Source organism: Lampetra fluviatilis, chromosome 5 (genome assembly GCF_964198595.1).
Source record: "Lampetra fluviatilis chromosome 5, kcLamFluv1.1, whole genome shotgun sequence".
Taxonomy (NCBI): Eukaryota; Metazoa; Chordata; class Hyperoartia; order Petromyzontiformes; family Petromyzontidae; genus Lampetra; species Lampetra fluviatilis.
Genome location: NC_136279.1, coordinates 20,000,740 through 20,028,705, shown reverse-complemented (window position 1 = coordinate 20,028,705; position 27,966 = coordinate 20,000,740). Strand labels below are relative to the sequence as shown.

General features: G+C 46.5%; 1 protein-coding gene across 4 annotated transcripts; it reads right to left on the bottom strand.

The window, feature by feature from the left end:
• Positions 1–131: 131 nt before the first annotated feature.
• Positions 132–27,051, bottom strand: LOC144932740 (mitochondrial Rho GTPase 1-like). 4 transcript variants are annotated; one of them, XM_078857139.1, is made up of 21 exons: positions 26,564–27,051; positions 24,031–24,089; positions 22,545–22,626; positions 22,199–22,242; positions 21,111–21,164; positions 20,166–20,218; positions 19,390–19,498; positions 18,646–18,747; positions 17,468–17,566; positions 16,953–17,061; positions 15,999–16,119; positions 15,287–15,371; positions 14,791–14,936; positions 13,903–14,003; positions 12,828–12,958; positions 12,089–12,172; positions 10,789–10,911; positions 9,716–9,924; positions 7,515–7,637; positions 4,133–4,264; positions 132–2,666 (listed from the first exon to the last, which is right to left on the bottom strand). In XM_078857139.1, exons 1-21 carry the CDS (start codon positions 26,604–26,606, stop codon positions 2,546–2,548), a joined length of 2,130 nt encoding a protein of 709 aa, XP_078713265.1. In that variant the 5' UTR covers positions 26,607–27,051; the 3' UTR covers positions 132–2,545. The 4 variants fall into 4 exon arrangements, with proteins under 4 accessions (XP_078713265.1, XP_078713262.1, XP_078713264.1 ...); XM_078857136.1 differs by lacking the exon at positions 4,133–4,264; XM_078857137.1 differs by lacking the exon at positions 4,133–4,264 and having other exon boundaries at positions 133–1,663.
• Positions 27,052–27,966: the final 915 nt, after the last annotated feature.

The following is a 27,966-nucleotide window of genomic DNA, read 5'->3' as shown; positions in this document are numbered from 1 at the left end:
ATATATACAGACCGACCTCGCTTAGCGTGACCCAGTAGAACGCCGATTCGTTATAGTGCTCTTTGTCCTGGATAAAAAAAGATGTACGAACAAAAAATGAAAAAAATATCTACTATTGATTTGTTTACATATATATTTTTATTGATGTGTTGTGACGGTTTTCCAGACAAAAACAATACACACCAAAATATGTGAGAATATCTTACAGCATACATATTTCAAGAAATACTCAAATAAATGCAGATACATTACTGAGGTGAAACTTTTTTTTTCTTCGCAGAGAAATATAAAATGAAAAATGTGCGTCACGCTTGTGTGGGAAGTCCACAACTAACTGTGAAGTAATTAGAACACCCTTCAACATAAAAAGACCAAACACTGGACTTAAATTTGTAGGTAGATATTTGACAGTCACCAGTGATCAAAGTCAAAGTGATTCTTGCTCAAATGAGCACTGAGGTGGTGCTCACCTCTCATTTACAGCCCTGAGTCAGTGGTGGGAATTCCACGTTCCTATGGTGGGGGCGAGTCTATCCATAGGACAACCACTGTTGAACTCCCCACAGTGGTACTCTTTTCATCGACCCTGGATGGATAATGATGGGCCGAGCCAAGCTCCAACCAGAATTTGAACTCGCACCTTTGCGAGTGCGATCCGATAGCGCTACCGATAATATTTTACAGCCACCACCGATATATATATCTACATGCCTGGCATGGCCTCAACCTCTCACTCTTTCCAAGGTGTATCTGGTTGTGAAATGTGAGCGTAAAACAGAAGCGGTGTATAGTTGGTTGAAAAAAAATGTATAAATACACGTGATTAGTGTTTCAAATAAATCACCTGCGGCTGAGTAAAATGAAGTTACTCGATATTTAGTTGCTTTGCTCGGCCAACACACCAAACATTACAATGTAGGACATCGTTTGTATTCAAAATAAATTATCGTGGCCGACCGTAGGATGGGCCATTGCACTCACAATTATCATATTTTGGCCAAACACGTGAGCATGGCAAGCAAGAGAGAGCGCATCAGCTGCTCAAACTCAAGAATGAATCGCTCACTCAGCAATTGTCAAATCGGTACTCCGTGGAGCCCAACGCTTTGACAAAGCACATTTACCCTCAATTCCAGCCTCGATTTCATCTTAGTTGTGGTTTTGCCATACTTCCAAATCGCCCTGCGCGACTCTGTAGCGGGGTAAAGCTGCGCAGTACCTGACAGAACCACCCCTCTTCTCAGTGGTGCCCTGTGTACACAATGAGACAACACTGGTGTGCTGAGGTATCAGGTGGATTATTGCTGTTAAAGACTATTCCTTTCAAGTGAAGAAAATGCTAAACTAAAAATTATTATGTGCCAAGCAACCCGATTATTATTTTCACCCATGCCAATTACAATTTTCTGGCACGCAAACACAAATCAACCTCCCATCAGTGGTGTGGTTTTAAAGTTATTTGAAGAAATGCACTCCCCTGTTGTGAACATAAATAGCTTAAAAAGTGACTTTGGCATCTTCAAATAAAATATGCTTTGACCATTAGTGCACTACCAGCAAACGTAAACAATTCTCCACTGCTAGCAACCGCCTGCCTGACTGCCTGCAGCATCTGTCTTCATCATGTCTTCATCGCAGCTCTCCAATGGAAGCCTTCGTCGTTCTAAAAGCACACAGACATGTTCCTCGAACACAACATGATATAATCGTAAGCTACTCGAGTCGAGGGACGTTTCATTTTTCACGGTGTGGCGTCACTAAAAAGCATAATCAGTAACGATGTCTTAAAGCACTTCCAGTACAGTGCAATATATGCCACATCAAGTGAGGAGAGACCACTTATGGCAAAATAGAGAAATGCATTTTACAACAAAAATAACACAAGGGATTCCAGAGTAATGTTTAAAATCAAAATGTACGGAAGAAAAATGTAACATTCGTTTTAAGTTCATTTATCATGCTCGTTCGCTTGACACCAGAGGGTTCAACAATCGAGGCGCTCACTCTTTACGGATTTCCTGTGCGATATGGGCAACATTCAGCCATGCACCTTGTAGGTCAGACCACTTCCAAACCTCTTGGCATTTTCTCAAGTCCCCGTGCTCATCACTGAATATACAAATCGATGGGGACGAGCACGTCAGGCAATAAAGAAAACCTATTAGGTCGTTTAAACTTCCATTACCCGCCGACAACGGTGACCAACTTTACCAAGAGGGCCACTGAGCTACGCTTGTTCCCTTGGACACCGCTCTCTCGATGGGTTCGTGAAGCACAGGCACTTCTTGCTGTTGTCGTCGTTGTCGTCGTCGTCGTCGCACTCATGCTGGGGGTCGTTTTGTGCATCCCCCCCTCCCCACTTCCCATCAGCGTAAGTGTAGTAACGTCGGTTACGAGGACTCCAGGACATGGGGCGATGCACGTCCAGACTCCCTCCAAGGTGCCTCTGGTCGTGTCTCGCGGAACTACGACCGCAGTGGGTCCACGGTGATGGGGGTGTGGTGGAGGGGGGGGGGGGCCCGGCGGTGTTCACGGCACTCGCTGGTCACCGCTGTGTCCGCACGAGCGCGCGGTAAACACCCAGGCCGAGCAGCGCGATCATGGCGGCCCCGATGCTGGCGCGAAGCCACACGGACGAGCCCCGCGCCTCGCACTCCCGCCAATGCCTGCGTCACAAACAGGCATCCAGATGTGCACGCCCACAGATTAGCTTATGGGCATGCCCATAGATTAGCTTATGGGCGTGACCTTTTTCCATGACTAGTTGCAAGCAGACCATTGCTGTGCTGGGCCAGAAACCAGGACACAAGGCAGACCATAAAACAGAGTAGCTAATTCTGGCTATATATTTTGCTTACTTTAATCTCGTCTTATCTATCCCTGAGCAGAGCAACATTTTCTGTTAAGAAAATGGCCCGGGGAAGTGGATACCAAAGAGCTACCTATGAGATCTATTCCAAGTGACCTTTGTTAAACAGCTTCGGCTACAACACTTTCCAATCCGTGCTGCCACCAGGTGGAATATAGACAAATTAAGTGCAGAACCAATTTTTTGGAGAATCACGAGTGACTGGGATGCGACTTATTGCTTGCTTCCAAATGTACGGAAACACAAAGACACTGGGGAGGCTTCAGCACAGGAAGGGTCTGATGCTTGACACAAAATGCAGAGCAGGACCTCCACATGGATGGGGCCTAATAGTTAAAGTACCCTTCTAACTGTCCACAGACTCATTATTAGTTAGTCCAACCCTGCACACACACACACACGTGCTCAATAAATTTAGCTGAGCAACAACAGACTGTTATTTCCAATAATATAAAAAATAACTTTAACAAACCTCACAGACATTAAATAAGAAGCGGCAACGCAAGCAAGAAAACAAAGCGGAAAACGGTGGAACATCAAAGTGCAAAGCAGAAAACGTGAAAAACGGTGAAACATTAAAGTGCAAGCACACACAAAAGCTGCAAGCGTCTCATTGATAATGCCTGGCACTCTCTTTAAATGTAAAAATATGCCTCTTTAGCTGTTTAGACTACCAGGACAACTGTTCTTCGTGAGCATGTTTATCCTAGCATGGATTGAAGAGATAGTAGCACCAACACCACGGTCTTTGTCTATCATAGTTAAACAGGAACAACAATCATAAGCAATGCCCTTTATTTGGCCAGGAAAGCCTCAAGACTCTGGATGTTTGATCAATTTCGTTCATGAATGTTTGGCATACGGGAGGTCACCATACCACCATAATTCGAGGTACTCACGTAAAGCGGAGTCAATCTAAGGCCAACCGAGCAAAGTTCAGGTTGAGAATTATGGCAAGTAATTGAGCCCAGATCACCGAGACCTCTACCACTATCCCACCTCTCTGCACGCACACAGTGGATCCAGTGATTAGTCTGCAGCAGCAGTTAAATGTCAACCCAATTAATTCATTCAGTGATCATCCAACTGAAAAACGTGCTCAAGAGACACCAACCCCCCTTGCCGTGCCCTAGACAATGTGGCAGGCGGTGTGATCGGGGGTGGGGGTGTAGGAGAAGAGAAGTGAGGAAATGGGCTGTGGTTGGGGTGAAAGGTGAGGCTTGGGGGGGGGGAGGGTTGACGAACGGGGGGGGCGAGGGTTACCTTCGAGGGAGTGACACTCCCAAGAAGGCGCTCCCTTCGCCTAGCGCGACAGCGTGCACCTGGTGCGGGGGGCCTCGCCGCTCCCCGCTGGACAGGACTATCACTCCCAGCTCCTCCAGACAATCCCACAACCTTGGCGGCGTGACGGCGCGCACCACACGGCGAGACGACCGGGTCAGCTCGGGCGTTTTAGTTTGGGGAGGGGCGAGGGGCAAGGGGCAAGGTAGGGGGTCAGGGTAGGTACGGGAGAGGCGGTGGCCAAGGGGTGGGTTTGGAAAGGTCCAGCAACCCACAAAGGTGATTCCGATAACACGATAAGCCCGGTCTCTCCCCAAACAGTGGCATGCCTTAATTTAGCCCTCAGTGTTAATCAACGATTTTATTGTAACATGATGGGGGTTTTCATTCATTGAATGTGACATTTGTATTCAAGTCAATTGCAAATTAATATGGTCATCTTGTTGTTGATGGGCCGGGCTGCGTTCAGATCACAGAGCACGGAGACTGGAACCACAGCTCTGTCAACAAGTGTTGTTAATATTTCCAACAACTCTTAAGTAGATTCTGCTGCCTTCTGCTGCCTTATGGCCCTCAGCAACCAGGTCAAAACGTTGTAATCATCGTTGGCATATAATTTTCCTATCAATGCACATGGCCAATTAATTTCAATGAGGTTTTTGCCCGGTGTGTGAAAATAACATTGGTTGCTCAAGTCCATAGGTTGCCAAGCAACATTAAGCTGGCTCCAGGCAACATGTGGTAAGCTTTACAGGTGGAAAAAAAGGGTTCATCCACAGATAATGACCAAGCATTGACAGAGAACTCGCCGTGTTCGAGAAAAAAATGCACGACGCTCAACCCTCGTGACAAACCAGAGCTACGTCCATCTATTGATCCGCAGAAGATCTACAGCCACCAGTCTACGGTCCGATAAGAACCAAAATCCTTCCACGCGTAACACCTGCCGCCCGTCGGGTCAGCGACGATGGAGGGCGCGGGGAATGGGGAGGAAAGAACATCCGTTGAGGGTTTCTGCGCGGTTCGCACTTAACGACAGAGCGAAGCGATGTGCAACAGAAAGAGGCAGAGAGCAACCCAGAGGAAATGCGCAGAGACGAGTGGCCTGATGACACACGGAGGAGAGGGGACACAAAGGGCAAAGAAAAGAATAAACAGTGGCAGATAGGGGATAGCAACCATGTTTATAAAGTGGTCAAAGTGGAGAAATCTAACAAACATCGGACCAATTTAACACAACTGCAGAGTAACTGTTGCCTGTTTTGTTTCTACCTTTATCTTATTTTGGTTTCCACAAACTTTAAGCATTCATACATAAACACAGATCTATGTGCAGTGACGTAATCATGCACATGAACTCACTTTGTCGTATTGCTCAATGGACACGGAAGATACACCATGAAACGATAATAAAGGTTGTTTAGGTTAGATTGCGTAAATATAAACGTGTCGTTAAATCCGCCACCACCTGACACAGTTAATTAGTAAGTTGTGACATAAACAAAATGTGCCAATTAGTTACTACTTCAGCATACCGGTGTGTTGGAGAGTAAACCCAGAACATTTACATATCGAGTACGACGTTTCGCTGGTGATTACAACAACCAGCTTCATCAGTCGATCAGCCAGAATTGCGAAGAAGCCTTCCTGTTTACACTATTCCACTCCCAGTGTACTCCCAGTGTACTCCAGAATAGGCTTACGTTAAAAAAAAACATGCAGAGTTGGGTGACCACGCTGGAACCATCAAACTCGCTCGATGCAACAAGTTGCATTAGCAATAATTGAGAGCTGGATTTGAAGAACCCAGACTTCAGGTTCGGTCTCAGTGCTCCAATGAGGCCATCGGTCCCCTGAGCAACGTGGTCGACACACTCACTCCACATTTACAGCCGTTTGCACGGCTGAGCGAGAGCGCTCTCGCTTGTGATCACCGTATCCCACGTTCGCCACAGAAGTATTTTTTCACATCCGCGTCCCAGCAACGTCATCACCAATATGGGCAGGCCATTGAATGTTTGGCAGATATAAATGAGGCTCAGTGGAATATCCGAGAGGTTTAGAGTGGGGGGAGGGTGGGGAATGGGTTAACAGAAAAACAATTAAAGTGTTAAAAGTATTATAGAGGCATTATAGAGATCGACTGTCACGTGATTCTTCTTGACTACATTTGAGCAGGAATTTGATAGAGGACACACTACGGAAGCGATGAATGACATCGTCAGATAAACAGAACTCGATAATAATCACAGAGTGTGAGATTAAGAAGAAAATGGGACAAGGATGCTGATGAGAAATTGAGATAAGAGGCAGTGATGAGAAGTTAGGGATGTAACGCTGCACCCCTCCACAATTCTACGAATTGTCACAAATCAGATTCACAATGCAATTCTCAAAAATAACAAATGTTTTCTCTTGCTAAATATGTGGAATATATAGCAGTATAAATATTGTGTGTGCAGTGGTATGAATCTACAGCGCAATAGTAGTATCAATCTAATTCTATAGTTGTGGAAAAACCACAAACATACAGGATGTGAATTGGAAACCATCGATTTTTACGTGGATAATTCAGTACACGTAAAGCGAGCATAACATTCTATTTTAACCAAGGCGACGTTATGTCCCTCCAAGGCATGTAACAATTCAGCACCTCACTCGCCGATGATACACGAATTGTTAAACTTTGACGGTCACAATTCTATTCAATAACATTTATTTTTAAATCTCACTTGCACCGTCAGTCTCTCTCTGTCGTGTTCATCTTAATAGCCAATAGGTATAGTAGCATGTAACTTGCATATGCATTTCATGCACCACTAAAAATATCGATTCACACAACCTATCGTTCAATACATCTATCGTGACACAAAGATTCGAGTTTAAGGCACTACGGTGGCAAGATGATAACGACCTCGCCTGGTATACAGATCGTGGGTTCGATCCCGACCCCAACACATGTATATATGGAGTTTGCATGCTTCTCTGGGCCCTCCAGTTTGTCCCTCCTCGTTTATGTAAATGCGTTTAGAATATTTGGCCGCGCTAAATTCCCACGTGATAAGCCACTTCGTTGCGCTATAAAATTGTGGCCAGGTCACTTCTGAAAAAGAGCCATATCGCTCAGTGGGCCTTTCCTGGTAAAATAAAAAGTTTTTGTTGAAATAGTTTAGTTTTAATCGCTCAATTGCGCACACGGCCTAATTACTTCGTGAGGGGCGACCGCGAAGATTTGGTTGGGTGAAGGGGGGGGGCACGAGAAGAAGGAGGGCAGCAGAGTTACGGACGCAGCGGCCGTGCGTGCGCGTGGAGGAGGAGGGAGAGCGAGAGAAGGGCGAGTAGAGCGGGCAGGTGCAGGGAGGACCTGGAGCGCAGGGAGGCGAGGAGGCGGCTTCGGAGGCCTCGCAGCAGGGCTGAGCCCAGCAGGTTTTGACACACGCAGAGTGTACACTTGTTGCAGTTACACAGGCAGTCTAACTGGGAGTGGCTGCAGGAAGACACAACGACAAAACCAAAAGACAAAAATGCACGCGCTCCCACACAGAAAAGAGGAGGAAAAAGTTGTTGGCTTCAGGGAAAATGTCGAAATTCTTGGGCAGCAGTCAAGGTGTTAAACCAAGTGTCGTTCTGATCCAGAACCATGAAAACATGAACACCCAGTTTTAACCAAAGCAAAACAGTAAAAACATTGATAAGGAACGCACGACCGCTTTACGGAATCACAGGAAGTAAGAAAGTAAGTTTTAAAAAAGGCAAGAGACCGTTGATTAACCTTGTGGTGTGTCGGGGCAAATTCGGTTCATCCTGACGCACCGCTGCACCACCCAGGGGTGATGGTGACCCACACCATGTTCAGATACCAAACGGCCACTTGTCTTATGCAGCATGGTCACAACTCAAAACCTGGGTCATCAACACCACATCGCAGTGCTTTCCCCAAACACCACACCACCCATTGACGCACGTTTGAAGACGAAATTCGGAATCGTGATGTCAGATCTGGACTTTTGTTAAATGTTTGATGGAGCTCCACAAACATTCCCGGGTCAGTCAGACGGATTCCTGTGTACAGCTGTCTATCGAGTGGACAACTATTTACTAACTCACTGAAGCCACTATCCCAGCGTTCATCCATATTCTCCGTCTCTCTCTGCTACAACTACGATCACGGCTGCTGTTCGCAAGATTCTCGCTCCGGATTGTATTACTCTGTGTTCACTCTTGGCCGTCTGCTCTCACTTTAACGGTGCAGTTGCTACATTACACGACAGCGATTTTTCTCTCCTCACACAGTACAGTAACTTGTCACCTGTCACCTACTGACTTTACTCGAGTTCCCACTGTTTTCTCACACTCAAATAAGTGAACTAAATAAACACAAGAAGCCCACTGAGCGATGAGCTCTTTTTCAGAGGAGACCTGGCCCCACGTGATAGCTCATCGATGTAGCTTATCAAATGTGGGAATTTATAGTCGCAGCCAAATAATCCAATTGCAATTTTCTCAATGTGGAGAGAAAAACAAGAGGACCTGCAGAAAAATACACGTGACCACGGGGAGAACATGCGAACTCTAAATATACAGGAGTCAGGGTCGGGATCGAACCCACGACCTCCTGCGTACCAGGTGAGGAAGATAACATCTCGCCACCACGTCACCGCCTTTGCATTAAAGGCCTAGGGGCATCGACTTAGAGAATCGTTCAACATTACCAACATAACCAAACCGTACATAGCGTACGATATTTACCATCTTCAATTCCTTCACAGGAAAAAAAAGTACCTTTGCAGTTTTGTTTATAACAGTGTTTATCAACACGTTAATGAATTATAAATAAGTATGTTGGAGTGTTGAAACGGGCATGCGTTCTTGTTACAATAAAAACTTAATACAATAAAAACGTAAGTATGTTAGGCTTCTCATGTCTCCCCACTAGTGGACAGTTCACACACTCATGATCAACGTTAATAGCAATGAATAATGTTCACCTAGCAAACGTGATTTTTTAAAAAATAACCACCAAAACACCAGGACCACAGACCCCCGCTGCACCAATTTGTAACGCGCACGGTATTCGCTCGCTCTCGAATTGAGTAAATGACTCAGAGACACGAGCAGCCACCGAGAGGTAGTGAGCCGGCGCGCCATTTCCTCCCCACCTCCCTACCCCAAAGCTCTGCGACCCTCTACATATTAAGGTGTTATCAGCCAATTAATGAGTGTTTACATGCGGCAAAAAAACTGAAGCACCCGGAGGAAACCCACACAAGTGAGGGGAGTGACACTGTCTCCCGTAGAGAATGGACAGATAATATTAGTCCGCACATTTTCCATACCACATTCTCATGACGCCCACAGTAAGGGAACTTCCCAACATTTGCAAGACCCACCAACCTTCGCTGCCTCACCAGTGCTGTATGTACATATGTTGAACTTCTTTCGCACCCAGCGTGGCCAAACATGCTAATTAAAGTGCTGTCAAGCCACACTTCCACCCTCCAACTCCCCCTCCCCTTTCCCCCCCACAGGGTCACGGTGCCAACAAGCTAGCCAGACGCTACGCACGGATAGATGGCGACCGTGAGCAGCTTGAGGAAGATGTCGCGGCACGGTGTTTCGGCGTCACCGACACCGGGCGTGAAGGGCGCCGGCAGGGGCAGCCGGTGCTTGCGGCAGAACTCGGTGGGGCTCAGCCCGTGCAGCTGCTTGACGGCGCCGAGGTCCGACTTTGTAGCCACCACCACGCACGGCACGCGGCTGTCCAGGAAGTGTTGCTGACCACGGTGGGTGTGTGAGTGCGTGTGGGTGTGTGTGCGTGTGCGTACGGGCAGGTGAGGAAGAAGGCGGTGAGCGTGCGAGCTGAGTCGGAAGGCAAGTGCCAAACAGTAGGAACAGAAAGGTGAATCGCTTCATCGGATTTAAATTACATTTTTATGCTCACGATGGCATTCATTAAATGGGGAGCGTTATAAGGAGTGTTTTCGCAGTCTGTATGCTCTACGTTATGGGATCAAGGGATCCCGGTAGCCAAGAGAGGCGCTACATTCACCACAATGTTAACAGATTCCCAAATTGAGCTTAACGGAGACGTTTAAGATGAGCACAGTTTCACTGAACGCATCGTCAAAAGCGTCAGACGAAAGTGGCGTTCTGGTTTACTCATTTAAATTTGGTACATCTGGTATTTGTGCCGTTCTTATAACGCAAGGATATCATAAAGGCGTTAAGTTTCACAGACAAGTATAGTTTGCCAGTAGGGGGGCAATGTGACCGGACATCCGTTAAAAACTGTTTTATAGCTCATAGTTATCCTCCAGCGTTAATAAATATTCTGATTCTGACACGGTTTTTTTGCTACCTAGATAAAGTAATTTTGGAGTAAACTTCCAAATTTGGCAAATTTGTGGACGGTGGCGCCCGCGCACACTAGTCGCCTCTTTGATGAACGTCGCGGGATCTTTTTCTCGTCCACCGCGAAGCAGGTGGCGGTGTATCTAAACTAAACACACCCGCAGTGCATCAACCAGGGGCACAGGCCCGCTAGGCCTCTTAACCACGAAACCTCTGCAACAAGCGGCGAACAGGAAAACACGCTCGGCCACGTCGCTGGCTGACACGGCTCATGCGGTGCGGGCAACCTTGAAGATGCGAGCACAGTACTCGAAGGAGTGGGGGTCGTCCACATTGTAGAGGAGGCAGGCGACATCGCAGCGCACGTCGCCCGATGCCAGGAACTCCGAGTCCGTGTCGATTTCATGCATCTGAGCGGCGGCGGCAGGAAGCACGGGACAGAGCACAGGATGACATTGAGACGGGGCGCACAGGCAGATAACTAAAACTAATCTATTGAAACTATTTTTCATTTGCAAGGTAAGGCCCACTGAACTATATAGCTCTTTTCAGAATGCGACCTGACCACAAATGATAGTTCAACTTAGTGGTTTCTCGCGTGTAAATTTATAGCAGCCAAACACTCTAAACGCACATTGATTCTAAAATGTGGAGGGAAAAACTGGAAGACTCGGCAAAAAATCCACGCTTCCAAGGAGACAAATGGGTTCGATAGCGATCTAACCCAAAAAACCTCGATTATTGATGATATTGGTCGCGAAAGCCTACGTATTGATCCAAATATACAGGCGTCAGGGTCGGGAACAAACCCACGACCTCCTGTATACCGGGCGAGGTAGTTAACATCTTGCCACCATGCCGCCCATTCCCCTCTGGTCAGATAGGGGAATGGGCAAACAGGAACAGAGAGGTAGAAAGAGAGATGGCACAGCCAGACAAGGAGACAGACCGTATGAGTAGACAGGAAGATATAGGACCAAGTCAAATATATTTATCTTGTTTTGCTGACCTTGCCAATTGGCTATCGCTTTTACGACACCGAGCAGAAGCAAGTGATGATAAGATATGGTGGCATCAATAGCATTTACTACGGATTTCTTTAAATCGACTTTGGTTTAATTAAAATGCCAAATTTGATAGAAATTGAGTTCGGGTTTGTTGTCAACGTTTCACGGGCAGTTTATGAAAAGCAGAAGATCCCTGGATTTGATCTTCCACAAAGCACATGGTCCACCCTAAATTGCATCCGCACAAACCATGGCAGATGCAGATACCTGATGCACAAAAGGAAGATTAAAAAAACTCTCCAGTCTGCGACTGTGGTCATCTGGAACAGACCAAACAATATCGCAATGCCCGATCCAAAAATACGAAGGAGACATTACAGTGATACACTCCGCTGCTCCTAACGCGGTTATCTCGCTTGACCACCCGAATGTGAAATTGTAGCCATTGCTCTGCATCTACATCAACCACGTGAAAGAAGATGAAAAGCAACCGATGATATCATCACGCCCCATCATTGCGGAAAAATAAGGGGCAGCAGACAGACGACGATTGAAACGAGGCTGAGCGAGTCACACCCACCAGCAGGTACTTGTCGTGTCCGTAGATGGAGAGGGCGTTGATGGCGTACAGCGACCGGTGCTCCTCCCGGATGCGCTTCTGCCTCTGAACGACAAAGGCGGAATTCGCCGACTGGGTTTTTTGCGCACGCTAACGCGGGACATCCAACGGTGATCGTCCTGTGATGTGAGACTGCGGCGCTCGCCTTAGAAAAATGGACATTCTGCCCATTGGGTCAGCACTACCATTGCAGAAGAATGGTGCCCAACGATCCGCTCAGCTGGGCATGGGGATTAAGCTGCTTTTTTTGTTCGATTTTGCTGTACTTCTCCCGTACCTCTGATTTGCATGGTTGGCTATGTACGGTGGTGTGAAAGAAGTTCAACATACATACATACAAGCCCTGCAGCGATTCACACAAACAGCTACACCATGTCACAACTCAGGGTCACGATTAATTTTAAGAATTGATAATTTTTCGTCTCGTGTTTATCATTCTGGTAAAATGTTGTTCGCTACGCTATTCTTAATGGACATATAATTCGCATACATATCAAATAAAGATTCTTTCAGGCACACTTCATTGCACGTATCGCTAGCATAAAAAAAAAAATTTAACCAATAAATTAGTGGATCGTTGCATGCCAAGTGGGGGACTATTATTAGACGAAGAATTCCGCGGTGAAAAAAACGACCAAACTAAATGTTTCCTTTACATTCCTACGACTTAAATCATCGTGAAACGTTTACAAATACTTACGGACAGGTTCTTCCCCAGGAAGGCTTGCAGGAACGCACTCTTTCCAGCTCCTCGCACGCCGAAAACGTTGCACAGGAACGCGTTCCGCTGCGTTTGCTTCTTCGTCAGATCCAGCTTCTTGTCTCGCGTCACTGCAGTGCGAGCGCGACAAGGCGGACGGGTCATCTCGGCGAATTCATAACGCAACCTCCGATCACCCTCGCAGTGGCGGCTTTTGGCTAACAGTCAAACAAAGACGGTCACTGCTCCGATAAGCACGGCTGCCTACGTACGGTGCAAAAAAAAGTTCAACATACATACTCTGCACCGCGCGCTCAGACGTGCTTCTGCGGCCGACTGAAACGCTCTTCCTTCCGATATCAGGAAGCCACTGGAGCTATCCACTTTCAAATGTATATTGAAACCTCATTTCTCGAGAACTGCGTTTGTATTTAGTTTGTTGTCCGTCCCCCCGCGCACCTCCGATTAGCACGGTTGGCTACGTACGGTGCGAAAGAAATTCAACATACCTACATGCGTACATTGTGCTGAGGCCGCCACCACCACCACACACTTCGAACACATCACTGCCTCTAATTTGTCAGGGTCACGCAAGCACAACACAGTCCACACCACCTGACTTCGAAGGTCCTACTTAATGGCCATGATGTTTAAGGGATGAGAGTGCGGCGTGTAGAGTTTAACGTTGTAAGCGCTAAGAGTGTGAGTTGGCGCAGGTGAAGTGTCACCTGTAAGTTAGGGATGTGACGATTTATCGGCTCGTCGATTAAAATAGTTTCTTGCGATTTGCAACAAGTTATGTGCGTGAAAAATAATCATTTACACGTGCAAAATATATGTCAATAAGATGCTAATGTTAAGGGAGACGACAAAATTGTACAAACGAGGCAGAAAGATCGAGAAACGTTAAAAAATAAACGATAAAACCGAAACAACCAAGGAACAATTCTTTAACCGAATCGTGACAATTCATCGATAAGTTCCGAGGATGAATGGTCAAGGAAGGGTTAAGGTGTTAACTGTAAATGTTAAGAAAAGTTGATGGATTGTGGTTGACGGTAAAGAGTCGTGTCACCTGTGATTGCCGAGGCCTGGGAGGGCTGGTCGGCGAGGAGCGGGTACCCCAAGTGTCCCAGGTACTCGAGGCATCGGTGCACGTCTAGGTACGCCGTGAGCCTGCACGCGAAACAACGCGATGACGAGGGAAGGAGGACAGAACGAGATAACTCTAATGTCATACCGATCCCACTTTTTCCAGCCCTGCCTCTTAGCCTCGACCAAATCACCACGTTTTGTAATTCTGTTTTCCAATGCATGTAGTTGTGTATTCTAATTAGGTTGCTGCTGTCGAAAGTACACAATGAAGCATTCTCTTCTGCTCTAGGTTTACCTGTGGAAATCTGTATTTGATAAGAAACAAGCTGGAAACCTTTGCCTGACATTCTCCGAGGGTAATGAATGTATAATAGTCATTTAAGACATACAAAATTCATGCTAAATGCATCTCTAACGGGGAAATGCATTATCACGCGCGTTGTGGACATTAAATGTGTTTGCAGGTCACACTTGAAGGGTCTTTGTTCAGTAACCTCAAGCGCATGCATCCTAAAGCTGTGCATGTTAGGGTGTGGATTCAACTTCTTTGCAGGAAAAAAAATCCTTGGTCAAACCACTACTGAATGAAGACCTCTCCATACCGTTCTGGGTTATGGGTGTTTGCGAGACCATGCAATAGTTAGTGCGGGTTGTGTAAAAGGGAGGGGTCGCAGCACTGGCTCAGATAGCACTTGCCACTGATGTTAGTCATAGGCAGCAATCAAACTTGGGCAAACCAGGTTGATAGTACAGTGCTTGATACTGCAAAATGACTCCCTCACCATCCTTGTTGTCGTTTTTTTAATGAGATGATCGATCAACGAATTTATTGATTCATTGGCCGACCCCAGGAGGGCCGGGTACTCACGTCCACTGCGCCAGGTATCCCTGCTGGGTGATCCATCCTCGCTCGTTGGTGAGCACCGTGTGATTGACGTCGGGCCCCCAGGGCATGTAGGGAAACACTCCGAACAGCTCCTTCAGCTCCTCCAGGCTCAGCGCCCCGTCGCGGTCCTTTCAATGTACACACCAGGCAGGAAATGAATACAAAAACCATGAAGTTAAACGAGAAAATATTGACAGTTTCCAATCCACTAACAACCTGTCTACCACCGAACGACAGAAAATAATCACTTTTAAAATATCTTTAATTCAACTGTGTGCACGATGCATTTTATCAACTATAGTGGAAATATTGGCCGAGTTGACCCCCACAATCGACAAACTCACAGCACTTGCAACTGCGAGTAAATCACGCTCTCACAGCACAGCCTGCCCCAGCGATGGATATTCAATAGGCACGCACGTATGCAGACTATACGCAGAGGCCACGTGGGAGGCAGGCAGTGGAGTGCCATTCGTACCAGGTCATGCTTTTCAAAGATCCTCTGCAGAAAGTTGTAGGCGTGGTGGTTGAGCTCGGTCGTGCAGTCGGAAGGAACCTTGAGCCTGCGGGAGGTCAAAGAGGACGCCAGACCATACACGATTAAATCACCTTGACGTCAATGTGACATCCATTTTAACGCAACATAACTGCAGTCTTGCCACTATAATGCTATGGCATGGTGCTTGGCCATGCCTTAAAACTGTTTTACTAATTAACAACGCTTGTGTTGGACATCCCAGGACACAAGGCTTTCGTTCATAATTAAATAGTGAGTGGTTAGGGTTTTTCTTGGATTGTGTCTTTAAACGAGGGTTTTTCAACAGGCAGCCCCTAGGCCAGAAGGCACGTGGAGTTGCCTGCTGAGAGTTATGGCACGCCGAACTACAGTATAGAGAAATTAAGATGAGTGAGGCGGAAGCGAGATAAACAGGAAAGAGAGCTGGTAACAAGATGCACTGATTAATGGTCACATGTGCAAACATTACATTACATGACGTCACGTAGCCCACCAGCACATGCCCGTTCTTGTTGCAGCCCACCATAAAATCTGGGTTGAAGACCTCGGCTTAAATATAAACAATTTTCGACGAGATTTCTGCAAAAGCGACTTTCAGCGCCACCCTCACCCGCCCTGCCCCCCCCCTCCCACCCCAGCACCCCGGTGGCAGTGGGCTCAGCAGGCCACTCACGACGGGTAGAGGTACTCATCAGTGAGATCCAGGCCCTCGTCGTAGCCGAAGCGGCGCAACGCCGTCCATGTCGTCTCGTGCCGCCCGCGCTGCACAAACAGCGTGTGCAGGAACAGGAAGCCTGGCGGTGAGCAGCATGCGACACGGAACCGGACACGAGAGGCAGGGAGCGGTGAATATCATTCACGTTCGCAATAACTGCACAAAAACACAACGGTCCCCCCCCCTCTATTTGTAGCTCCGATAAGACTGTTAGGGCAAGTGCTGTTCGAAAGTAAAATTGGTCTCTTGCTTGAATGAGTGCTGGATGGTGCTCATAATCATTGATGATCCTGAGCCAGCGATGAAAGGCATCATTTTTATGGTGGGGAGTAGTGTTTGCATAAGACGATGGTGATGATGACATTGAGGCCCAGTAGACTGGCTGGGATCTGATCTCGTGGTCGAACGACTGGGATCCGTGATGCTCGACCAAATGAGTCATAACATGCTGGTAGCAAACAACTACTAGACATCTGTGAAAAAGAGCTTCATAGCTTATCAGATTCCACCAGGATAAATAAAGATTCCGAATCTGAACTATTACTAAGGTCACTATGGTGCATTAATGAGATCACACCAGCACCGGTTCCATGCTGAATTTAATCATAATGCTGATTAATCACTCATTTATGACTGACTTTACCTCGTGTAAGCCAAAAACTATACGCAGAAACAATTCTACAATCAAGATATTGTGGCCTAAAATCAAACTCAGGTAGTTATTTGGGAGTGCTTATAGACTTTACACACACAGACATAAACACATAAGCAGAGACACACGAACCAAACTGGTACAAGGTGCGGCGTTTTTAACATTTGCTGAATGAGAGCACCAATAAAGGAATGTTATTGTTTAGATGGTGAGGGGTGCGCTGGTGAGCGATTGCTAAGAACAAACGGGGGACGCCTCACCTTCCAAGGTGAGGGCGCCAGCCAGCACGCCGTTGGTCGTGTTCTTCCTCACCACGTTCTTGACGTCCTCCAGCGTATGGGGAGCCAGGGGCGACTTGTAGCAGGTTTTCTGTAAGCGCGTAACGCAGCACAAGTGAAGAGCACAAAGTGAGCCAGGAATCACCGCTTGATTCATATCATCATCAGCCATTATCAATCCACTGCCAGATGAAGGATTACCCAAGTGTACACCATCTCCCATGGTCGAGTGATACAACAATCCACCGAGCACCTACATACCAACTGATTTCGTTGCTCCGTAGCTGCAACTCTGTCATTAGTCTTGACCCCAACGCCATCGTTCCTTCGAGTGACGTCCTACTCCAGCCCACTTTTCTTAACCGGCAAAGGAATGTCTTTAACCTCATTTTTAGAAATTAAGAAACGGCCTTTTAAATGTGCAACTACTAACTGTCATTTAAAGGAGTTCATTTGAAGTGTTGACCTATGTGCTGGACACAGCAATGCCCTCTGACCTGGAAGTAGTTGATCTCCGTGTCATTGAGCAGCCCATCGTTGTCCTGATCTGAGATCCTGAAGATTCGGGTGAGAGCCTTCACACACCCCGGCCTCAGCTGCAGATGCATACACACATCATTCACAAACCATCGCAACTAACAAAACACTTTTAACTTTGTTAACAAACAATTGACCATAGCAACTTAGGGATGGCAAAGCATTGAGGCAGCAAGAGCAGAAGCCAGATTTGTCGCAGTGGTCACAGGCTACAAGGGATAAAAAATGAGAGCATACAAATGAATAGCTGGATGTGTAATGACAGTGCCAATAACACCCAACCAGCACCGCTGAGAGACTGGGTTAGATTTTGATATTTAAACCTGGTTCTCAAGGGTAAGGGTTTATGGTCCGTGCCAGATCAGAAATAACTGACCACATTGCAGGCATTGGTTTTAAGAGGTGGGTAAGCTCAAAGAAAACTGTTCACTCTTGAGCTCATATGAAGAAGCAGCAGTGTGGAGACTAAGACAGACTGCTAAAGGATAGCTGATGTCACTTCAGTTTTGCTCAGCAACACCATGTTTGGCCTGACAGTATGTAGGTGGATCTGAACTTGAAATGTCCTTCAATCTGAGCCAAGATTCCAATAGCACAAATGGACTATCATTGGCGAAAGTCTGAAACCACAAATTTAAACGAACCAAAAATGAAATGCAATAAACTTGCCATGGAAAATCAAAGAAGAGGCCCCTATATTGAATTTTCCACAACTGTGCTTTAAAAAGTGAAAAATAATACAAAAAACACCCAGTGTTCACATATTATGCGGATAACAGGGGAGTGCAATTTGTGTGGGGGTATTTGGTAGCACTGTGGAACAGCAGTTCAGTGGTTTTCGTGCACTCTCCTTTGAACCTGGCAATATGAGACTGATTCCCGGCGATGTCTAACATAATATCTTCACCGATTCTGGGCACCAATTTTTCACCGACCCACACCGACCAGTGCGACGAATTATGGTCAAATAGCTCCCATGTCTGACACGGGGTGAGGAAGCCTTCATCCAGCAGTGAATTGGAAAAGGATTGTGAATGATGAATTATTATATCTCGACTGCAAATGCGCATCTAGTGTTGCAGAGCGTAGATCTGTGGGTGTGGGGAGCTCAGATATTTGAGTGGGCGCGGAACTGGACCTGTTTCTCCTCCGGCGAGTAGAGGGGCCCCGTGGGATGCAGCACCGCCTTCTGAGCATAGTAGAAAACCTCCGAGATGTTGCGCAGCACCCGTGCCGAACACTGCAACACGCGCCAGGCGGTCGGTCGGCTGTCAGTCAACGCATGTGCTCGACTTGACTAGGGCGTCACGATTAAGAGGTGTGACGTATGTGTACGTATGCACGTTGAACTTCTTTCGCACCGTATATAGCCAACCGTGCTAATCGGAGGTGTGAGGAAAGGACAAAAAACTCAACATAAAAAGTAGTTATTTAAAGAAATTAGTTTAAAATTCACCACTTCTTCTTGCAATTCGATGGATAATCGAGCTTTAGAGATGTGATTTTATTCAAATTGAATTTATTGTTTTTCAACCATGTGGTGACTGGTCAAGCCTTAAGTGCCTGCCAGGAGATGTGAACCGATTACATGCAAATTTGACAGATGGGAAAACATTGATTCGTGCACATGCGATTGATGCACGTGTAGTGAGCCACATGAAGTCTTATGTTACGTGTACGGATATGATGGCATCACGCGGTGTCGTGACGTCTTAACGTTCAAACATGTAACTACTAACATCACGCCTCCAGCTCGCCCACCTCTAGTTCGTGTTTGCTTTTCTTTCATCTCACTAATCTGTATCTAAAAGCCTTCCTAGTTCACATCTGGCCCACAGACCACCAGCTGAAGAACCCAGGTAAAGGATGGCGCGGTCCGTACCTCCACACATGCTTCAATGTCGGAGTATTGGTTCATGATGGGAAGAATGGCCTCCATTGAGCTCTGCTCCACCAAGTCAGTCTTGTTTCCCACGAGGATTATGGGTATCCTGCATGCACGTGGCACCTTCATCATACCTCCACATAAAAACCTTGTACCAATGTATCAACATCATCACAAACCAACATATGCACACCAACACACATCCATAACACTGACCTCCTACCAACATTTAAACACTACCAACACTTGGCACCACCAAAACAGAAACACCATCACAAACCACCCACTGACCCATGACCTGTAGTATGAACCTCCGACTGTGTTAACAGGATCAGGCAATGCGAAAAACTCCCATCAACACGAGACATACCTCCCATGAGCAGTCTACAAAAAGCAAAACATTGGCCAGTCACTAAAATTGCAAGTTAAAAAAAAATCAACAAAAGTAAAAAAAAATTCCACTTCACCGAGAATGATGCTGCACTCATCTACAAGTTTACAGTCCTGAGCCAGTGGTGGAAATTCCATAATCCTTTTCCAAGGACCAGTTTATCCATAGCACGAATTTTGTTGACTTCCCTACAAATTGGTAATTATCTTAGCGGCCTGCTTGGGATGATTTGAACTCGGAACCTATCGATTGCAAATCGCCCCGATCTCACGTTGCGCCCTCAAAGTGGATAGCAAGGTGATTAAATCTGTTCATGGTTTTATAAAAATAAAGGCTCAACGAAGAGTCAATAAAGATGTGGCCCTAATGCAGTGGTGGGTACCTTCCATCTTTGCCGACGGTTTCGATTATCAGCGGCACCCACTTGCTCGTGATCTGCAACACAGATATTTTCAGTAGTCTTGTGGAAGAAACCAAGGTCTGCAGATTCCCCACAGAGTCTGAATCGCAACTATTTTTGTCGTTGATGCGCACAACACACAACAGACAAATAGCTGCATACCTATCCATGGAATATAAATAACACAATAAAGTGTTTAGTTTAAATATAAACGTTGCCTCGATTCAAAATAAACGTCCACATCACCCAACTACTTATGAAGTCACTTGAGTCAGGCATCTTTCCACTCTCGAGGCAGCTCAAGTTTCTTTAACTTTACCATTGCAAACACTAATTTTAGATGCATAACAGTGCAATGATTATACGGTTGCCGTAGACAAATATAACCTTACTCTGTTGGGGACAAAGAAATTGGTTGTGAGTGAACCATCGTTATTTATTGATAACAGATCACTTTGTTCCTCCAACCACCATAAACCAAACACAAAACCACGGGGGGACAGATCTTTCTCATTTGCAGCACCACACCTCTTGAAGAACCTCCCTGAAGCAATATGCACACTCGACTCCATCACTACATTCAAGTTACAACTCAACAACGCGTCTCTTTGCACTTGCATACAACAACTAACTCACAGCCACAACTTGCTTTTATTTTTAAATTTTAAACAACTATACATAGTAGGTAAATATGCATGTATTTTTCTCATTGTTTAGAATTTTCTAATTTTACGTTGAGTATTCACATGATGGAGCTTTCAGTGGACGATTTGTGCCAGAAAGGCAAGCAAACATGTTCACGGATTTTGCAGCTCATGGCTAAATGGTAAGGGTAACAGGCGTACATCTCGTTGAAGCACAGTTTAACCAAGTTAATAATAATAATACATCAATATTATTAGCACAATTTCCACAGCTGGCATTTACCTTCTCAATGGAATCCTGGTCGTCCACTGCATAGACCACGCACACCACGTGAGCCTAGAAGCGGAGAGAGGCAATCAACTCAATTCATACTCTTTGGTTCTTTCGGTAAAGTCACGTAGGTAGAAAAATAAAATAAAATACCTACGTGACTTTACCGAAAGAGCCAAAAAGAGTATGGATTCCTGCAGTCACGAACGCTTCAAATCAAGATTCAACTCAATTCAGTTGCTAAAAATAAACCTGTGCCAAAGGCAGATGAGGAGCGAGCACTTCCATATTTACGGTCTGCATTGCTAGAATGTTATTTCACCCAGCGGTTCAATATCATGTTTAAAAAGAAGCACTTTGCCAATGTTTTATTTAATCTTGGGAAAAGGCCACAGCTTGGTGGGATTAATGCAGCAGTAAGTTGGAGTCTAATCTGCCTAAATAAAGTACTTAATGCGATTTGCTCATTAAACAGCAACAACATTTTTAGCAGCAGGCTCACAAACGTAAAAAATGTTTTAACCCTCGAAATGTATGTGATAAAAGCAACAATTGACTTTTTTTTTTTTACAAATCCCACTAGGACATGCTAATATAGATGACACAGAAGCCAAGGGGTTAGTTATTTCTTTGTGTTTTACTAAAGAAACCCCCTTGACCAGATTATATTTAACCAAAAATTTGCTGAAATAGAAAAAAAGGAACTGTGACAAAAAAAATCCTGTTCTGCTGCCTATGGGTACAATTGTCAGCACTTTACGGTGTACAACTTAGCGAGGTCTCTGTGACCCCCCGGTGTGCACGATGTAATTCAGTACAGTTTTTGGCCACACCCCGTTTAATAAATGCACTGCCCGCCCGTTCCAAGTTAACGTGTGGGAGTGCGACATTGAACAAATATTTATAGAAAGTAATAGAAATGTGTCAGGAAACATGGGAACAGCTTGATGGCTACTCAATGACTTTGCAGCAGGAGGACACATTTCATTTGTGAGCTTATTTCCCAGGTCTAGAAGACAAGTGTGTCAGCCAATGTGCACGTATATATTGAATCTGGCTTTATACAGGTTTCCCTTGCAAGTTAAAAAAAATACACTCACCCGGAGAATCTCCTCCTGTAGTTCTTCATCGGTCTGTTCGATGTCTGTAAAGAGTAAGCGTCAAACGCGTGTCAATTTGTGGCCAACACCATTTTACTAATTGACGCTATCATCAATCTGCACAATAAACATTGATTCTGTTTCAAGGTTACAGTACATGCTCTCCCTCTCTCACACTCGCATACTCCCTCTCTGCCTGTCACATCATTTTCCACCGTTTCCTATTCCATTCTTTCCTCATATTTCACCATCTTCCACTTTTCCTTTCCAGCCTTCTCATCTTCCGTCCCTCAGCCTTTTTCTCTTTGCTGTGTGCAAAACGTTCCGTCGATTCACTACGTCATACCCGAGTAGTCCACAATGTGCGTAGGGACCTTTTCCGGCGTGACGTCTGCTGGTATGGTGATCTCCTCCGCTCGATGAGGCACCTGCGCAACACGTGATCACGTACGACACACAGCACCAGCCAGGGCATAATTTCCAGCTGAATATTTTCGGGGTCGTGGGTAAACTGAGTAGGCATGTGAAACATTTTCTAGATCGCTGGTAAAGTCGAGTAGGCACGGGACTAGTAGCCACAGCCATAGCAAGATGGAAACTGGATATGGTGTGTTGGGTGCAGAAATATATTCTGGGTCACCAACCCAGACAGACCGAACTGAAATTAAGCCTTGATACTGACCCACCTCTCGGTGCGTACTCATGGCAACCAATATTCACATACTGCACAAAGGACTGTCTCAATACTTAAGAGAGCATTATATGGCAATCATCTCCATTGGCCGTCCTGAGCCAGTGTTGGCAATTCCACATTCTATGGTCTAAATTAGTCTCTCCACAGGAATATAGTTAAAGTCATGATTAAATATGACTAGTCACTAAGATACATATTTTATCATAATTAATAAACGAGCACATTAGAATTTCTACGGTTTTCACTTATTCGTATTGCACAAGATAAAGTAGACTTTGTCAACACTAAAGTAGCCAATATAATAGATCCTGGACAGAGGTCTGTACTGAATGGGCCACTTCAGCCACACAGTGTGTACTTGGAAATTTGCAACTCATATTAACCGAAGACTGCATTCTACAACTAGAGAAAATCTGCATACTCTTTTTGAAATAAACATTTTAACCGATAACTAATTTACAAACTATTTCACCTCTCCAAATGATTCACACTAAATATCAGTACACTGTTAAAACATGATAATAGGGTTTTCCCCTTTCTGGCAATAAAACAGGTGTTAAGATGTTAAAACACCAAACTGAAACCTTTGCAAGGAATCACGTCTGCATTAACCACATATACTTGTGGTGAACATGCAAACAAAAAAACATGTTCTGACAGTATGTGCATTGTCTTTGAAACTGATTGGTCCACATCAGAGACATCTTTCTTTAGAGCCTCGTCTCAAACAATGTTAGACCCGAGGACGTTCATAGATCAGGTCGTTCGTAAATTGCTCATCCATTATTTTCCTTGGAGTAGCATTGTCGTAAAAAATTCCACAAAATACAGCACAGATGCATCGTAACCCAATAAATCCGATTAAAGTACCAACTACTGTACATTGTGCAGTACATAATAAACTCCTAAGCATAACGACATGCAAAAAATGTGTACCCATGTTTAACAAAGACTTCGTAGTTGGTTGATTCACCCTAGCGGCAGTAACATGAGTAATGTTACGTAACAGGAGACATATAAATAGTTTAAGTTTTATCACGTGAACTACAACAACAAGTTTTATCTTATGACCTTGAACAAAGCACTGTGCGAGCTTAAGCGGTGGCAATTAAACCCCACCCATCAATTGAGGTCTCACCTCTTCTGGGAACTCCTCGCTGACAAGGGTCATAATCAAGGAGGTCTTCCCCACCTTGGCTGGGGCATCGGTGCACAGGGGTCGGTTTTGACGAGGCGTTCATAGGGAATCGGAAAGGTGACAGAAAACAGAAATAAAAACCACGGAACTGACAACAATAACTTTGTACAGTACCACCAGAACATAAGATAACGGTGATCAAACTCACATTGACGCCTGGAATATACTGCAATGGCCTTTGGCTAGAAGAGAGGGGGGTGGTCATCCTTTAGATGAATGCAGGAGTTCAGAGGCTAAAGTCTCACTAAAGGCTTGGAGGCGGCAAGATCTGGCGTAAGAGAAAACAATTCTTGAATTTAAATTTATGGTGAAGCTTTGAGATAGTCCGAATTCCTCCCACATGCCAAACACATGTTGTGAAATTGTTCAACCGTCCCAATGCAGGTCCCATCTGAAAAATAGTCTTGAGACTCGGGGTTTGCTGGTCAAACAAATGGCATTTTTCATACTGTAATAACGTGTTTCACCTGTCATCACATGAAGGTTCACGATGCTGTGACGTAATTCAAAAGAGCAAGTAATTGTATGGCAACATCACCATCCAAATTTAGATCTTAACTGCAAAGCTGTCTCCCTGTGGGCGACTGCAATATCACCGTAAAGAGAAGTCTGCATATCGAACAGTGTGACATTATCCGGCTCAAGTTTGTTTGAAATACTGTACATACAATGAAACACGACCGGAGATAGTACAGCGGACATCGCATGGACAGCCCAAAGTGCACGTGTGTCATCGTTCGTGTCGACCCTGGTACGACAAGAGTGATCCCAGCTCTGTACAACACTCTCAGTCATTCAAGGCACCAGCATTATCAATCAATTAACCATCACTCAACATCGCCGCTCCTCAATGGGAAGCAGGGCTTTCAGCCTTGTTGGTTCACCACTCTAAACACGCACATGAACAAGCACAAGCCCCTCTTTGTTAATCTACAAGGGCCTCCCCACCTCTGCAGGTTGTGGGGGTTATTGAGCCATACTTCACCGTGCTGGTCAATATGGGTTGGTGAAGGACGAGGATAAATAGATGTGGGAGCAGAGAAGGTCGGTAAAACTAAAGATGTTGCTGCACTATTCTCTGCTGTCCTCATTCAGCTCCGCAGCAAACAACAACCCGTGTTACACGTTGGGTTGGTCGGCCCAACCAAGCACGGTTTAAGGTCTCGATTCTACTTAGTTTCTGGGAACGGAAGGGATCTGGTGTATCCTGGATGATTTGTCATAACTCTGTACATATTATAGGCTGGTTCAAAAAGCCAGGCTGATCAACAGCCTCATCCAATTAATCACTTCTCAATACCACTATTCAACACGAAGCTGGGATTACTGAACTAGTAAATGACGATTTGCCTGACAAATTCATCATCCAACGTGATATTTTTTTACTAAAAAGAATCTGGATTAAACCTTCACCTCCAACCTGAACGATCACCCAACATCACCATGTAACGAGACGATTAGGAATCCACATTCTGGCGAAAATAAATAAAATTTCATCACTCTTCAAAATGCAGATTAGACATCTAAGCAACACAACGTATAGCATTCGTCAGCTTAGGACTAACCTTCACCACACCTCAACAAATAAACTGAGATCATTGAACTGCTTGTCATAACTCACAACTTTAACTCATCTTCAACCTAACCGTCAAACATCTTGACAACTCCTCAACAAGATATCCACCAATAATAGCCTCTCCTCACAATGGGATAACCGCAAACCTGTCAAAAACCCATTATCAGTGCCCTCAACTCATTACAGACCAATTCAGACATTATTGCCCTTATAAATCTCAACGTTCATCCTAAAAAGTCCCATCACAAGGGGGAAACACAAATAGACAAAAACTAAACATTTCCCTATTGAAACGGATGTACGCCGTATGGACCTGAAAACTAAATTTACCTGTACAAGAATACGGGATAAACTGTATGGATTGTACAGGTATGTAACTGTGAATCTACCTATCATCTCATCACACATCTTCACCACTCCCCAACAAGAAACGGTGATGATTACGAAATCCCCAATTTAACCTCGTCAATAATCGCTCAAGAGTGGTGGTGGTAACGATGTAGGCACGTTGACCTTCTTTCGCACCGTACTGATCGTAGGAAGGACAAACAACAATGATTCCACATTCAAACTCGTCAACATCTTCACCCATCACTCTTTGGGGACTTGGCGTCATTTAGGAAGCCACCTTCGACCTCCTCAATGCATCAATGTCACACCGCCGCTCCGTCCATACAACTCTCCATCACAAAAAACGCCGCTCTCGGCTTTCTAACCTCATAACTCAACAAACGAGTGGGGCATTAAGGACGAGGACTTGTAAAAAAATTACCTTGATAGACGCAGTACATATGTTCGTTTTAAAACACTCAACCAAACGCAGAGGTCAGACGACACTGACATAACAAACACAAAAAGGCCCCATCGACCACTCTGGCCAACATTTCATGAACTCACGTTCTCCCAGCAGCAGGATCCTCACGTCTTTCCTCACGCCCATGTTCAACGTAGATTCCGTGGAATTCTCCCAAAACCAACCCCCTCCTCCTCAGCCCCAACCTCCTCAGCCCCACCGCCAATCCTTTCAACAGAAATCAGACTGCGATGTGCTTCAAGAACGCCAACTTCACGGACCCAAGGTCGAGCCGCTAGGCCCAGGCGTCGGGCACACCGCGCCTCGCCTAGAAGCTCGGCCGCCCTGGGGCGCGCCTATCCCGGCAGGCGGCGGCGGCGGCGGCAGCCGTCAGCCGCTTTTCCCACCACGGCGGTGGCTTCAAAGATTTGTTGGTAAAAAAAATGTTTTAAATATATACGGCGGAGGCTGAAGGACAATTCAAGAATAGTGCGACTGTGGCGACATCGCGGTTGAGAATATTCTCGTTTCGCCAGATTGCCGCCGTTCAAGGGCTCGGGATTGCCGGTGGTGAGCGAGCAGGCGGGCGGGCAAGAAGGGCGTCCCACTAGGGGCGCTGGCGGGCACGTGGCGCACGTGGTGGTGGTGGCGCACGTGGTGGTGGTGGTGGCGCACGTGGTGGTGGTGGTGGCGCACGTGGTGGTGGTGGTGGCGCACGTGGTGGTGGTGGTGGCGCACGTGGTGGTGGTGGTGGCGCACGTGGTGGTGGTGGTGGCGCACGTGGTGGTGGTGGTGGCGCACGTGGTGGTGGTGGTGGCGCACGTGGTGGTGGTGGTGGCGCACGTGGTGGTGGTGGTGGCGCACGTGGTGGTGGTGGTGGCGCACGTGGTGGTGGTGGTGGCGCACGTGGTGGTGGTGGTGGCGCACGTGGTGGTGGTGGTGGCGCACGTGGTGGTGGTGGTGGCGCACGTGGTGGTGGTGGTGGCGCACGTGGTGGTGGTGGTGGCGCACGTGGTGGTGGTGGTGGCGCACGTGGTGGTGGTGGTGGCGCACGTGGTGGTGGTGGTGGCGCACGTGGTGGTGGTGGTGGCGCACGTGGTGGTGGTGGTGGCGCACGTGGTGGTGGTGGTGGCGCACGTGGTGGTGGTGGTGGCGCACGTGGTGGTGGTGGTGGCGCACGTGGTGGTGGTGGTGGCGCACGTGGTGGTGGTGGTGGCGCACGTGGTGGTGGTGGTGGCGCACGTGGTGGTGGTGGTGGCGCACGTGGTGGTGGTGGTGGCGCACGTGGTGGTGGTGGTGGCGCACGTGGTGGTGGTGGTGGCGCACGTGGTGGTGGTGGTGGTGGTGGCGCACGTGGTGGTGGTGGTGGTGGTGGCGCACGTGGTGGTGGTGGTGGTGGCGCACGTGGTGGTGGTGGTGGTGGCGCACGTGGTGGTGGTGGTGGCGCACGTGGTGGTGGTGGTGGCGCACGTGGTGGTGGTGGTGGCGCACGTGGTGGTGGTGGTGG

Coding starts and splice junctions, on each gene's coding strand:
- LOC144932740 (XM_078857139.1), bottom strand. CDS start 26,606: ATGGGCGTGAGGAAAGACGTGAGGATCCTGCTGCTGGGAGAAC. Junction 14,937..15,286: donor TCTTTGAAAAGCATGACCTG/GTACGAATGGCA, acceptor GTACATTGAAAG/GACCGCGACGGGGCGCTGAG. Junction 10,912..12,088: donor GACACGACAAGTACCTGCTG/GTGGGTGTGACT, acceptor GCCGCCGCTCAG/ATGCATGAAATCGACACGGA.